Below are 15,244 nucleotides of genomic sequence, written 5' to 3' on the forward strand. Positions count from 1 at the left end.
ATCGCTGCGGTGCAGGTAGCGAGCGCGGCTTCGACCCTATACTTCTGAAGACACACCGAATAGCTCATTATAGTGAAACGCCTGGGGGCTTCGAAGTAGCTTTTATATTATACCATTTTCCATTTCCATTCTGGCGTGGCAAACTTGCGAAGCAATTATGCGCAGGCGCACGCCTGGAGGCGCGACTTCATGTCGTCTGCTACATTGTGTGGGCCCGCAAAGCTGACTTAAATTAAATGATGGGGTTTTACGTGCCAAAACCAGTTCTGATTATGAGGCACGCCGTAGTGGGGGACTCCGGAAATTTGGAACACCTGGGGTTCTTTAACGTGCACCTAAATCTAAGTACACGGGTGTTTTCGCATTTCGCCCCCATCGAAATGCGGCCGCCGTGGCCGGGATTCGATCCCGCGACCTCGTGCTCAGCAGCCCAACACCATAGCCACTGAGCAACCACGGCGGGTCCGCAAAGCTGACTTGTGGCGAGGCAAGCGTGAACTCCCGCTAAGTGCGATTAAGATAGTATATATGAGTATAGTGGGGGGAAATCTGCGCGACTGCAGCTTTTTGATTATCTTAACCTACGCTAGAATCCCGGCCAACAAAATGGCGATTCTTACGTACAAGATGTCGGACTACAGAATTAATAGAACCGTAATGAATTCCAACTTTAGCATTACTCCGAAAACAGAAGTATAGAATTCAAAGCCCTCGACCTCCGGGCACTTCGTGTATAGAGCTAATTGCGCAGGTTTCGTGCCGGGGTTGCACAGCGCAGGCACAGAACTTGGCAGTGCACTAGTTCGCGATGTGCCCGTAGTGAATCCAATTCCCCCCCCCCCCCCCCCCCCGGCCAGGCGTCTTTATTTGTCCCCTTTGACCCTGTTTTGGGCCGCAGGTCCCCGACTTGTATACAGCTCATTCCATCCGCTCGCTCTTCTCCCGGGTTTTCCACTTTCTTTCCGGGCAATACTGACGTCATCGGGAAATGGCGTCACGCTTCCACTTAGGCTTCCACATGCAGCGCCATATCCGGGCTCCCAGTGAGGCGCGACTGCGAGTTGCGTCACAACGACTATAGGTTGCGTGGCCGACAGCGACACGCCACTACACTTGGCGGCGTTGCCAACGGCCTCTCTCTTTCTCGTACTCTGTCTCTTCCCGAGGCGCATCGGACGACTCCCGAGTGCCTCTCTTTAATTAACCGCCGTTTTGCGCCACAGGAAACACGCGTTGCTGCCCGGCGATAGACGTGCATAACGGAGGCACCCCGTGAACCACGAAGCCAGCGAGCTCGCAATCTCGAGGTCTAGCTATTAGCGCGCTGCACTCCTCCAACGACACACAGTTCGCTGCAGTGCGCGCAGTGTCAGTTGCGTGCGCTTGCGGAACCGGCATCGACAACTGCCGTTGTTCAATTACGAGCCCCGCACTAACTCTCTCCCGCACGAAACCTGCACTGGGTGAAGCCAGCGGCGAACGAAAGTAACAGACGACGTTACTACAGAAACACTGATGTTACTCTAGTTCACGAAGTGCAAGCGAGTTGAATGGACCTAAAACGTAGGGGGCAATGTCATATTCGCCTATGCAGGCCATAATTCGTCACCGAATAGAGCCCCTTGTCTGTCTGTTCTGCTTTTCTGGTTCTTTTTTTTTATCTTTCTAATTCTTCCATCTCGCTTCTACGAAAACAGGCCGCACTGCAGATCATATTCGCAGTATAGTTTAGGCAAGCCCCCCACCCGCCAATAGGATGCCTCGATGTCCTCCTCGCCCACCCTAGGTGCGCACTGAGGCACCCTGGACAGCCATTCAGATACAGCCCCTTTCCCCATACGCACACAAAACACAACTTTACGAACAGCCAATCACGCACGCGCGCAGGGAGAGGCGAGCAACACGTGGACGCATGCGCCGTAACGCACACAAGCGCGTTCTTATTTCCCGCGGAGTGCAGCTTCGCGGTTCGGCAACCCTTCGATCCGCGCGGGCATGGCGAAACGAAATCCCGCGGCGCGCGCGTCGTGGTCACGCCAAGGTTGTCTCCGACGGGCTTTGCTGATGTGCGCGTAGTGGTAAGGATGAACGACCGCCGAAATGAAGGTGTTGCTGCCCGCCGCTGTCGCGAGGCGCCTTTCGATTTGTGCGGAGAGAAAAAAAAAGTGGGTGTTGCCCGGAATGGCGGGAACATTCGTAAAGTTTCGGGCGGCGGGCAGTTTCTGCGGTCGATCATATCGACGCGTTGGTGGGAAATAACTTGCGCTGCGAAGAGCCGACTAAAAGTTCGCTCGAGAAAGCGAGATATACGCTTGTCGGTCCAGCCGCGGCAAGCAGATTTTATATGCGCCTACTTTTCGGCATTGTTTCCGACGGAGTTCTCGGCTTTTATTTTGCGCGGAAGAAACGCACGAAACTATAGCGAACCGAAGGATGCGCATTTGATGTCCTACTATAATCGCAGACAACTTTGTGTGGCAATCAACGCAAAGCTACGGGGGCGCAGTTTCTGTACATGTTACACTGCGCCAAGTATAGTCCGGCAGCGTATGCCAGGGCTTTTGGTTTCTCGGAACAGACGACACTGGTATCGACGCAGCTTCTTCCACGGCTTTGCGTTAGTCCAGACGAGGAAGTGAAAAGTCACAGTTACGCCCTAAGGGCGAAGCAATGAATGCGATAGCAACACAGCAATGTCATACGAAGTAAGGTGAGCGGCTTTGGTAGCAATATGAATTGTAGTAAACATGAGCTGATTAAGTAAGCAGGTGTGCTGCGGCGTAAGTAGACCGACATGAAGAGAGACTCGATGACCACGAGGAAGGCGCGTGTGAATTAATGGTGGTGTTGATGAGAAGCGCTTCCCGTGGGCAGCGCGTGCGAAGGGACACACCTGTAGCGCTGCACTGCCGACCCGGGCAGCATTGCATGTGTAGCGTGCGTTGGAAAATGTGGCCCGACTATTACTAACTGATTGAACAAGCGTGGTGTGAGCGCGCACAAACAAACATGAATAGATCACACTGAATGACTGCAGACAACGACTGTCAAAACGCTGGCAGCAAGCGCATATATACGCCGCAGCAGCGGGCGAAGGTACGTGCGGTCTATCGCTTCAACGGAAACTGAGCGGCGAATGCACGGCGCATAAAGGTCAGATCCGTGTGGAGATAAGCGACGGTGCGAGCGAGCGACGAGCGCGGTTGTTGGCAGAGCAGAAGTGCCCCCCCCCCCCCCCCCCCCCCGCTCCCTCCGGCGCTGGCTTCCCGCTTCCTTGCTTGCGCGTGGGAGATTGAGTGCGTTCGCTCTCCGTGATAGCGCGCGTCCCCGCACGCTTCCGCTCGGGCATACGGCGCGCGGCGAAGATTTTATATATAGGGAACCTCACGGCGACGGCGACGCCGACGGCAGAAATCCGGTTGAAGTGTCCATATAATTGCTATCGCACTAAAAATAAGTAAACTTCAACACTCAGTGGTGTGTTTTTTGTCTGGTTTAGCTGTCGTAAACAAGGAAGGTGTTTACGTGTTTTCTACCCAAGCCTAAACTATAACGCGCATGATAAAGTAGGGAACTACTTTCAGAAGCCTTCTCGCTTGAGCGCGCTTTGCCTCCGCAGCTTTCCCTTCAATGCCGCAGAAAGTTGCCCGCAAGTACAGCCGATGTGAATCAATAGAGAGAGAAGATGATCGGTAGTCTATCAGAGTAAAAGAATTGGAAGAAAAAACGCAGTCGATGACGGCTGACGACTTTATGGAGCGATGAGATGGGGGACTTTTTTTTTTTTTTGCAGGCATATAGTAACAAAGCCAGTCAGCATAGATCGCTTAGGAGACCGAGGCCTCTGTCCTGCAGTGAATATAAAAGATGATGACGACGACGATTAGGGGCCAACACATCGTCGTTTCAATCAGTCTCCCCCGTGCTCTGTTTGTTCTCCACTGAATCACGGGTCAACAGGGCTCCACTCTATTGCATTTCTGGTTCGGAAGCCTGCCTTTCCTTTAGCGTAAAGTCTGCCACATTGTATTTCGTTAGCAGTACAAAGGGAAAGAGAGACAATTCGGCATCTTTTTCATACGCGCACTTAATTGGACGAACCCTTCCCCTTCGCAGTCACTGCCATGGACCTCTGCGCCGAAAGGCTTCGCCGTTCCAAGGTTCCAAGTCGAGAACATATGGGCCCGCGTGAGCCTCGCATTTCGCGGCCTCCGCGCAGAACGCGTAGGGGGAAAAGAAAAAAAAAAAGCTGAAAGGGGTCGAGAGCGGCCTGCGCGGAAGGAATATAGGCCAGCCACAAGGCCCGCGTGAGCGTGAAAGACCTCGCGACTGGTGCACGGCCAGGGAGGATAAAGCGAACCGCCGCGAACACTGTTTGCGTGCATCGTCCGAGTGCTTACACAGCTACGACTTTGTATTGTTTTTTTTTTTTCATTATTTTTTTTTAGGGCAGGAGATAGGTTGTAGGAAAATATAAGTCTTTTCAGAGTAACAGCTCTAGCTGCTTATATATAGGGTTGTTTTCGGGTTTTATATTGTTTTAAATTCGGGGAGCAAAAATCGGGTGCAATTTTTCACGCTGATAATCGGGAAGAAATAGGGTTTTCGGTGGAACCATTCCGAAATTCGTGTTTTTTGGGGGTTAAATTGACAAATGTACTAAGCATAATACATTACAATCGTTTTTTTTTTATGTAGCGTCCACAGTGGTGCATGCAGCTTGTGAAATGAACTATAGGTCACTGGAGTTCAACAGGATCTCACTTCGTTGTCCCGAGGCAGGGTTGCCAGCGCGTGTGCACCCTCAAACTCCATGTAACGTACAAAACGTTACGTAAAAAAGGATCGTATGTGGTCTTGGAATTCGGGGAGAAATCGGGTTTAACCCGATCCTCCTAAAACACGTTCGGGGTGCAAAAATCGGGTGCAATCGGGTTTTACCCGAAAATGAACAACCCTATACTTATATACCATGTGTCCCAAGTAACTTTAGCCAAGTCGTTCTGACGAAAAAAAAAAAAAGATTGAGAAGGCATGGTGCGAGATAAGGTCTGAATATCAATATACGGTGTTCGGTCGTCATACGATCAAACATTGTACAGGTTTTAAGATCGCATCTTGCGCCGTTTTTTTTTTTCGTTTTTTTTTTTTCGTCAAAACAACTTGGCTCACGTTACCTAGCTGGGACATCATACATATCGCCAACAACACTGGTTGACAAACCACCAACGGTACCCTTACAATAACTGCTCCATATACCACAGTTCTTATTCATTTCGCGAAGTATATATACGTATAGCTGCCCTCTTTACTAAGCTGGACGCCGGTGACTTCTTACAAAGCCCGGACTCGACTCAAAAGCACCCAGGGTCGGGCTCGATTGCCACAAATCAGTCTGGACAACCGAATGCGCTCAAGTGCTCACGCGGCGGCGACCTCTATACGCGGTGTCACCGCACTGGGACGTCTCGCGCGCCCCTCCAAGTTCGCCATTTTGCTTGGTTATACGGCGCAACAAGCCCGCTCTTCGGCCCTCGAATGTAGGCGCAATCTTCAGCTCGCAGTCGTGTGGATTTTGTAGCGATTCGTCAGAACATTGCCGTTTTCGAGGCACTCTAGGAGCGACTTGGGGCTGAAGACGCACCAAGCGCGCCGAAGTGCGAACTGATCACGTGGAGGGACTACGCGCACTGAACGGAATTGTTTCTAGAGGCCTCTCGGAAAGAAGAGATTTGAATTTCAGCAAGCAATGCGAGCGGTCTTATATCTGACACGAATGTAGCTGTGCGTAAGTGCGAACAAGAAAACGATGACGACGTAATGTAATCAAATCAAATTAAATTAAATGAAAAGAAAGCGCTTTTGTTCGTCCCTTCCATAAATTCGCGCGACACGCAGCTAAGAAATCCACACACACGCGGGGGGAAATAAAGATAAAACTATTCGGAGACTGCCACGCAGTGCGGAAATCACTGTTACGCGAAGCATTGCTGTGTTCTTCGGAAAGTGTTTTCAGACGGCAAAAACACTTAAGGCGAGCAGGCGTGTGCGCTTGTGACGAATACAAGACAGAAGGCACGACGGCGACCGCGTAATGCCCAGACCAAATGCGGAAAGGTCGCGTCTACGCGCTTTGCGGTTGCCGCGCCTAGCGAAATTATCCACGAAATACGCGCGAAGCGCGCGCTCAGAACCTTGGCAGCGCCACTTCTTTTGTTCGTCCAAAATGCTTCCACGTAATTGTTATCTTTTCGCGCGACACTTTCTTGCAGCTGAGAGTTGAAACCGCGCCGTCACCGTACACACAGGCGCGGGGGATAACTGAGAAATCACCGAAATAAGCCGTGCGCAATCTATTGAGACTGAGCCAAATGCCGGCAGCGCGTGCCACGCACTGTTAACATTAAATCACTGTTACGCGAAGCATCCAGCTGTGTGGCCGGCGTTCTTAAGGCTTAAGTGAAGCAGCTTGTATTATTAGAACTGCTCGACTAAAACTGACGCGTCGTGTAGAAAACGCGTTATCAAAAATATTTCTGCTCACTGTTGCCAACAGCACCAAAGAAACTACTGATATAACTACTTCACTGACAACTTGAAAAAGTATAATGGTTCTACCAGACACCTTATATGTGCGTGTTCGCGTTTGGTTGGCTCCATGAACAGTGCACTAGTACGATGATTATTTCCCATGGGCAGCGATTCATGTACCATTCAAATATGCCTTGTTAATTAATTTCTTGTGTCAGCTTTAGTAGTGTGAATCCTTGCCAATTATGCTTTCGCCTTTCCTGTACCATTTTTGTTCCAACGAACTACGCATATGTTAACTCTTTCGCAAAGATACGTTCCTCTACTCACCTTTTATATTTGAGCGTGGATTAGTTGTGTACATAACGATTAATTCGTAAGGGAAATTTTAGAGTCCTTACAGTAATGATTAGTCGTTGTCATTATTTTATTACCAACATATTTTACGCAGTTTACAGCGACTTTCTTTGAATCCTTTTTACCAGCCGCATTATATCAACCATTTATTACTCATAGTCCACTCTATTTCTAATACACTGAAAAACCATCACCATGTGTCATGGTGGTCTTTGGCCATATCTGGCCCTTGCACCAATAAAACCCACATATCATTATTATTATGTGTACATATTGCGAAGAAAGGTTTCCATAAAGCATAACTTTGTAGTTAAACCACCTCATGTTATCACTGCATTATTTTGCAAAGTGCCTCCTAAATGTCATTTATTGCAAATAGCTTTCTTCTGTTTAGGCACATTGAAAATTATCACAACAAAATGTCACAATTTGTGCATATAATACTGTTCGTGTTAATTGCTACCTTTATAAGCGAATCTCTATCGCATATTTACCTTTAATTCCGAGATCCTCAACTTAAATTTATCCAGATAGCTTAAAATGATTAGGATAACTTTTCTGCTTTATTTTTGCTCATCATCAAACATAATAATTAAAACGTAATTTCAGGATTACTCCGGCCAAGCACTACTGATTTTCAAGTAATCAAATTTTAGCGGCGCTACACAGATACGTGCCTATTGACAGCCACACCCTTTCGCCCAGCTGTTAGACTCTCGACAAACCCCAAAGGGCAGTACTGGAGGACCATGGTTTCTAGGAGTTATCTGGCTCATTCACCCTTTAACTCGCAAGATAAGAACGACTTAACCTAGAATAGTTTATTGCATTAGTTCTTCTTTACTTTGGTCAAATACATACCCTGTGAAATATCAGATGGCTTCTCTGAAAACTAAGCGAGATACAGTAGGTCAAAATTATGGTTGACCAGGTGCTGACTGGTAAATGAATGGTCCAAAACTGGTCTCTGGCACTTGCTTTGCCAAGGTTGACAGTCACGCCTATTGGCAGTCACACCTTTTTGCCCAGCTGTGCGACTCTCGACAAAGCCCAAAGGGCAGTACTCGAGGACCGCGGTTTCTAGGAGTTATTTGGCTCAATGAGGTCATTCGAAACAACAACCTAGTGTCGGTAATGTCGGCATATTTCGTTATATTCGCGTACATGTTGTCATTTTTGCGAAATGACAGTTGTGGGAAGTCTCGCCTTCTTACGATGGACCGGCATGCTTATCGCGCCAGACATTTTAATGCGAGAGCATTACTTGGCTCATTGTGCGACCACGCCATCATCAGGAAGCCGTGGCAGAAAAGCAGAACACAAATTACGTCATCTTCATCCAAAGAAATTTCACAGCATATCCACGGGGTGAATGATGATGAGTGGGCGAAGCTCCGGAGGTTCATGACTCTTCCGTGAAAATTCGCCCATTGCATCATCATGAAAGACGTGAGAACTAGTGTGTGAGGTTATAAAGAACTTTTATTCATTTTCTTAGATGAGGTTTGGCTTCGGGATCCGCCTCGGGATCCGCCCGCCTGTACGCGCGTTTCCTCGCCGCTTCTCGGGCTCTCACAGTTTCTGGATCCGCTTCTCGGCGTCGCCGTGCACCTTCTCCTTCGCGGGCTCGAACGTCGAGATCCGTTTCTCGGCGCCTCCGTGCAGCTTCGGCTTCGCGGGCTCTCACCTCCGGGTTCTGTCTGCGAGCGAGCGCTGCAGCCGCTTTCCGTGCCCTCCGCTCCGCGGCCTTGTCTTCCATATAACGCAGCGACTCCGAGCGAAAGAGGAAGCGCGCCAAGAGCGAGCGCATTTTATAGCTCTCACCCCTAGCGGTCTCCCATCGCACTGCATCGAAACATCTCGAACGATCGCCTCCATCCAATGATCTAGTGATCGCTCATCACACTATGCGCTCCCATACATCTGAATGGAGCGAGCGCCGCAGCGCCATCTCGTATTTTAATGCATGGATGGATGGATGGATGGATGAGGCTGAACCCTTTAAACCGGGCGGTGGCATACGCCACCTAGCCATGACTATTAACATATTTTGTACTTTGTGGTGGGTGAAATTTCACCCCTGCCTTGATTTTATCCACCAATCAGATAACCTCTGTTTGGTTATTTCTACCCGCTTAAAGTCTATTTTGCCTTCACTGTCCCTAAACCCCAATGCTTTGAAAAAATCAGCCCCGTTGCCTTGCACTGTAGGGTTAAGCCCTTTACAGAAAAGTATGAGGTGTTCAGCCGTTTCCTCTTCTTCTCCACACGCACAGCACAACGTGTCTATACCTTGGTACTTGACTCGGTACATCTTAGTCCGCAATACTCCCGTCCTGGCTTCAAACAACAAAGAGCTTCCCCTAGAATTATCGTAGATATTTTCTTTGGCAATTTCTTGCTTGAAAGTTCGGTATGTTCCCAGTGCTGATTTCGTCTGCATCCCTGTTTTCCACAGACCCCTCTCTGTTTCCTTAACCTTTTTCTTAACCGCTGTTTCCTGGTTTGCACCCCTACTGCAGTCCAAATATTTGATTGACAGTTTTCTGGTCAGCTTCCTCCATTTTGTATCAACATTCCTCATGTACAAATAAATAACTAACTGCAACTATGCTGCGCTAGCGCCATCTAGTGATATCCCGTCACACTAGCCTTTACCATGTATCTCTATGGAGCGAGCGTCACCAACGCCGTGTAGTGATCACTTCACGAACTAGACGAGGTGGCTACGAATGAGGAGAGACTGACCCACGGCGTAAGGAGCTTCGCCCCTAAAACAAAAGTGACCACGGTGAGGATTCGAACAGCTGCCCCACAGAATTCCTACCACTCCGTAGCCGCGCGATCTAACCACCGCGCCACCATCGCATGGCGCCGCCGTCGCAACAGGCGGCAGTGATGAATAGCTTCGACGCTGTGCACGTGGTTGGGCTCGGCCTGGCGGGTGATTCACCAGATGGCGCAGTTACAGGAGTGGCGCCACTGTCGGCGCTATGGAGTCTTCATCATTCGAGGTTGAGTCGCTCGCGTCTACATCCCCAGGTGAGACAGCTTAGCGAGGCCGGAGGCGCCAGTTCACATCCGAGGAAGTATGAAACAATTGCGACGCAGCGTAAATTACGAAGCGAGCTGCTGCAGCGAAACAACGTTCACCACCCACGTTTCCCGACAACGCGAAAGGCAGAGCGAGCGGCTGTGGAGAGACAAGCAATGCGCTCGCATTTACACACCATAAGGATTGCTTAGGTGCCCCGTTGCTTTTTCAGGACCCACTCAGCAGTACCACTAACACGTCTTATGGATTCGATTGTGGGGCTTTGCAGTTGAACGATGTGAAATCTTCGAATGCTACGAGCGTCAAACACGTATATCTGCCCTCTGATATCAGTGCACTTCGGATAACGGGAACGGAACTGCCGTAACAGCAACATGAGGACACTAACTTTCTTTAGAGGCGAAGATTACGCTGTTTCTTTTTATTTTGTACAGGAAGAGGGGGCAGCGTGCAAAACAGAACACACACAAGAGAATGTCCGAAAAGAATATTACTTCAGAAACGCCCTGAAAGTGGAACTTACCAGCGAGTGCATAAGGCATTCTTCTCTATTTCTCATCTTGCACACAAACGTCTCTTACTTATCCGAACGCGAATGGTCGTGAGATGACAACGTTCGGTCGGCTTCTTCTTTTGTTTGTCATTTAATTTTATTTCAATGAATCGTTAATTAATGTAAATATTCCTAATTATTACAAATACATTCAATGAAAGGTTAGAGGTAATCATTATCAAGTATACTTAATTCATCTCAATTCCGCTTAATCGATTGACCTTAATGAACTTTATTTTCTCTAAATTGGTTTTAATATTACGTACCCTTCGCTATCCCTACTAGGCCTAATTATTTACTGTTCATTGGTACATTTATTCTACCCTGTATTAATTTCATTTAGCCTCACTATTATTGATTACCTTCAGTTAGTCAAAATACACTTATGTAATTTAAGTCTTATTTAACCTATTAACTTCATCGTAATAATTCCCCTTATTAGTATTTTATTAACCTTAATTACTCTTAGTACCTCTTCAGTACTTACTATATAGAGTCATAATCACAAATGTCACTGGCGATACGTAGTCATAAGGCATTCCCATACATTATTTCAGCGCTTCATGTCATGCGTTACAGACAGGCGCAAGCACGAGGGAAGTAACCCTAGAATGGGCATACGCAACAAAAATGCTGCAAGTTCACTGCAATACACGCTATGACGTAGGAATTTTATTGCGATAGCAAGTATATGGACACACGAGCAATGTTCGCGATGGTGGTGCCGTCGCCGTCGTGCTGTCACGGTCTCCACGTGCAAACGCGTGACTCTTCGCTCCACTCCGCTCAGCAGCGGAGCCAAAGCAGCGTTCGAGCTTCGAGCTGCTGCTGCTGCTGCTGCTGCTGCTGCTGCTGCCGCCGCCGCCGCCTGCCTTCGCTCCACTCCGCTCAGCAACGGAGCCAAAGCAGCGTTCGAGCTTCGAGCTGCTGCTGCTGCTGCTGCTGCTGCTGCTGCTGCTGCTGCTGCTGCTGCTGCTGCTGCTGCTGCTGCTGCTGCTGCTGCGCTGCTGCTGCTGCTGCTGCTGCTGCTGCTGCTGCTTCTGCTGCTGCTGCTGCTCTGCTGCTGCTGCTGCTGCTGCTGCTGCTGCTGCTGCTGCTGCTTGCTGCTGCTGCTGCTGCTGCTGCTGCTGCTGCTGCTGCGGCTGCTGCTGCTGCTGCTTCTGCTGCTCTGCTGCTGCTGCTGCTGCTGCTGCTGCTGCTGCTGCTGCTGCTGCTGCTGCTGCTGCTGCTGCTGCTGCTGCTGTGCTGCTGCTGCTGCTGCTGCGCTGCGCTGCTGCTGCTGCTGCTGCTGCTGCTGCTGCTGCTGCTGCTGCTGCTGCTGCTGCTGCTGCTGCTGCTGCTGCTGCTGCTGCTGCTGCTGCTGCTGCTGCTGCTGCTGCTGCTGCTGCTGCTGCTGCTGCTGCTGCTGCTGCTGCTGCTGCTGCTGCTGCTGCTGCTGCTGCTGCTGCTGCTGCTGCTGCTGCTGCTGCTGCTGCTGCTGCTGCTGCTGCTGCTGCTGCTGCTGCTGCTGCTGCTGCTGCTGCTGCTGCTGCTGCTGCTGCTGCTGCTGCTGCTGCTGCTGCTGCTGCTGCTGCTGCTGCTGCTGCTGCTGCTGCGGCTGCTGCTGCTGCTGCTGCTGCTGCTGCTGCTGCTGCTGCTGCTGCTGCTGCTGCTGCTGCTGCTGCTGCTGCTGCTGCTGCTGCTGCTGCTGCTGCTGCTGCTGCTGCTGCTGCTGCTGCTGCTGCTGCTGCTGCTGCTGCTGCTGCTGCTGCTGCTGCTGCTGCTGCTGCTGCTGCTGCTGCTGCTGCTGCTGCTGCTGCTGCTGCTGCTGCTGCTGCTGCTGCTGCTGCTGCTGCTGCTGCTGCTGCTGCTGCTGCTGCTGCTGCTGCTGCTGCTGCTGCTGCTGCTGCTGCTGCTGCTGCTGCTGCTGCTGCTGCTGCTGCTGCTGCTGCTGCTGCTGCTGCTGCTGCTGCTGCTGCTGCTGCTGCTGCTGCCGCCGCTGCTGCTGCTGCTGCTGCTGCTGGCGTGAGCGTTTTGCGGCAAATAAGCGTTCGTGTAGATGAGGTGCTCACAGACATCTTTTTTTCTTTCTGGGTTTTAACGTGCCAAAACCAGTTCTGATTATGAGGCACGCCGTAGTGGAGGACTCCGGAATACATAAGTTGCACGTGACGTCAGTTCCTGCCTTCCGGTTTTGCGTCCGCCATTACCGAGCACATACGTCGTGGTGCCGGAGCTGTGTTTACGTCCGTGCGGTGGATCGTTTTGCTTAGTGCGTATGCTTTAACCGGTTGCCTTGCGCGTATGACGAAGGAGAATCGTGCAGGACTTTGTCCTGCATACTTTGATGAACTTGTGGGACCAACGCGGACCAGGTACAAAGAAAATATCGCCCTATGTGACGGCGTGGATCCATATCAGCTACCAGTTGGTGCGCAAGCCGCTGTTAATGCAAGCTTGCTACCACCGGTTACTCATGTTGACATTATAAATTATCTCGTGTTGTCAACAAGTTATGTTTCATTAGATCAGATGAAGGCTTACAAGTCGCTCGAATTCGCACAACTACTTCACCAGCGGATGGGTCCGGAACCTCATTGCCAAGAAGTTGCCGTCTAAGCGAGTTGTCTTGCTTAGCCAGGTGAGTTGAATGCACTCCGCATTTCATAGCTGTGATAAAAGAAAAAACAGTAATAACCACATAAAGGACATACATCAGCCTAAGTAAAATTGGAGCTTCAACTCGCGTGGGCCACGCGGCGATGTCGCCGAGCGGGGATAACGTACAGCGAATTTCCCAATCTGGATCAGAAATGAGCCAATGCAGAGTGAGAGCAAAAAAAAAAAGAACGCTCCTGTTTTAAAAGTTACGGGACGTTAAAAGAAAGCAGCTTTAGTGTGTCTACTGCCGAACTGTATTTTTTACTGCCCCTGAGTCCATGTTCTTTTCCTTAAATTACTTGGAATTACCTGCAACAGGAGCACGACAGCTGCTTTCAAAACTTGTGCATGATCATTACCAGCTTTGTGTCAGCCAACAACACTGCAAACAGCAATTGTGATGCTCAGTCACCACATTGTTTTTTTTTTTTTTTGCTTTGCAGCCGAACACAAGAGTGAACAACTGTTGTGAGGAATAAAAAAAACAAAAACGACTTCATGTGTTTGCTGACAGAGTAAAGGAGGCTGTGACCGATACCTTGTTTTGACTGTTTCTCTGCAGGTAAACCATTCTCAGCGTCTGCGGGAGGCACCGCTGAAAGTTTGGCTGTTGGCAGATATGGATGGCAGTATCATTACTGCGCACTGTACTTGTATGGCTGGTGCAGGAGAGGCTTGCTCTCACGTGGGAGCGACTCTCTTTGCTGTGGAAACAGCAGTGCGGATTAGGGACTCAGCAACTTGCACAGACAAGAGCAATGTGTGGCTTCCTGCACACAGCCCTATGACGGAGTTCAAACGGCTGCAGGACATTGATTTTTCGTCATCTAAGGCCAAGAAAAAAAAGAATGGACACCATCCACATCCATTCTCCAGACACCCGTCAGCCATCCCGACCAGTGCCACAAGTTCTTGGTCCAACGCCAGATGAACTCGAACGGTGCTATGCTGCGATAGCAGATGCCGGAGCTAATCCTGCATTATTTATGGTGCACCCAAAGTACAGTTTGAACTTTCATCCACCGAAAGTGAATGAGCCTTGTCTTCTTCGAAGTTTAGGAAGCGTAGAAGCCAGAACAGAAGATTTGCCAGCCTTAGTAGTTCGCGCAGAAAAGGTATTTCATGGACTTACAATAACTGAAGAAATGGTGACTCGTGTTGAGAGTAACACGAGAGAACAGTCAAAATGTTTGAAGTGGTTCACATACCGAGCTGGGAGAATAACAGCATCTCTAATGACAAGCATCTGCGCGACAAGTGTGAGCCAGCCATCAGTGAGTTTAGTAAAGCGAATTTGTTACCCCGAGAAGCACAAATTTTCATCAGCGGCAACCGAATGGGGACTGCAACATGAGAATGCAGCCCTTTCCAGATACAAGGCCAAAGCAGTGCAACAGCATAAGGATTTTGTTCTTAGAAAGACTGGTGTTTTTTTGTGTGTGAAGCATCCACACCTTGCAGCTAGCCCCGATTCATTTACGAGTTGTGCGTGCTGCGGTGATGGCATTGTTGAAGTGAAGTGTCCGTATTCTGCAGCACATTGTGACATTCTAGACACATTGAACAGTCCTAACTGTTGTCTTGAACAAATCAATGGAAGGCTTGGCTTGAAAAGAACTCATGCATACTATTTCCAAGTTCAAACACAGATCGCAGTGTGTCGTGTAAAATATTGTGATTTTGTTCTGTGGACACCAACGTCACTCCACATTGAAAGAGTGTTGGAAGATGCAGTTTTTTTAATGAGATTTTGCCGAAGGCAACCCACTTTTTCACGCATGTTGTACTGCCAGAACTGTTCGCAGAATTTTTCTCAAAGAAAGGTAAAGCCATAGCTGAAAGTGGTGGTTCAACTGCTGCATTCTGCTACTGCAGAGGCCCAGAAATTGGGAAGATGTTGGCCTGTGATGGTGAAAATTGCCCTTACAGGTGGTTTCACTACACTTGCATTGGAATCAAGCGGGCACCAAGGCAGAAGACATGGTTATGTTCAGACTGTTCTACAGAAAAATGTCCCGAGTAGTGTGTTCTGTTAAATGCCTAAACAGCACCTCTTGAAAGGTCCCTCACCATGCACAATTATATACCTGGAAGTTGCAGGGTGCCAT

The 15,244-nt window shown here is 49.5% G+C and overlaps 1 protein-coding gene across 1 annotated transcript; it reads right to left on the reverse strand.

Annotated features, from left to right (window-relative positions):
- Positions 1-11,384: 11,384 nt before the first annotated feature.
- Positions 11,385-15,244, reverse strand: LOC125945724 (putative uncharacterized protein DDB_G0271606). The gene is made up of 3 exons (XM_049667980.1): positions 15,224-15,244; positions 11,664-12,456; positions 11,385-11,500 (listed from the first exon to the last, which is right to left on the reverse strand). Exons 1-3 carry the CDS (start codon positions 15,242-15,244, stop codon positions 11,385-11,387), a joined length of 930 nt encoding a protein of 309 aa, XP_049523937.1.

The sequence above is a fragment of the Dermacentor silvarum genome, chromosome 5, assembly GCF_013339745.2.
Source record: "Dermacentor silvarum isolate Dsil-2018 chromosome 5, BIME_Dsil_1.4, whole genome shotgun sequence".
Taxonomy (NCBI): domain Eukaryota; kingdom Metazoa; phylum Arthropoda; class Arachnida; order Ixodida; family Ixodidae; genus Dermacentor; species Dermacentor silvarum.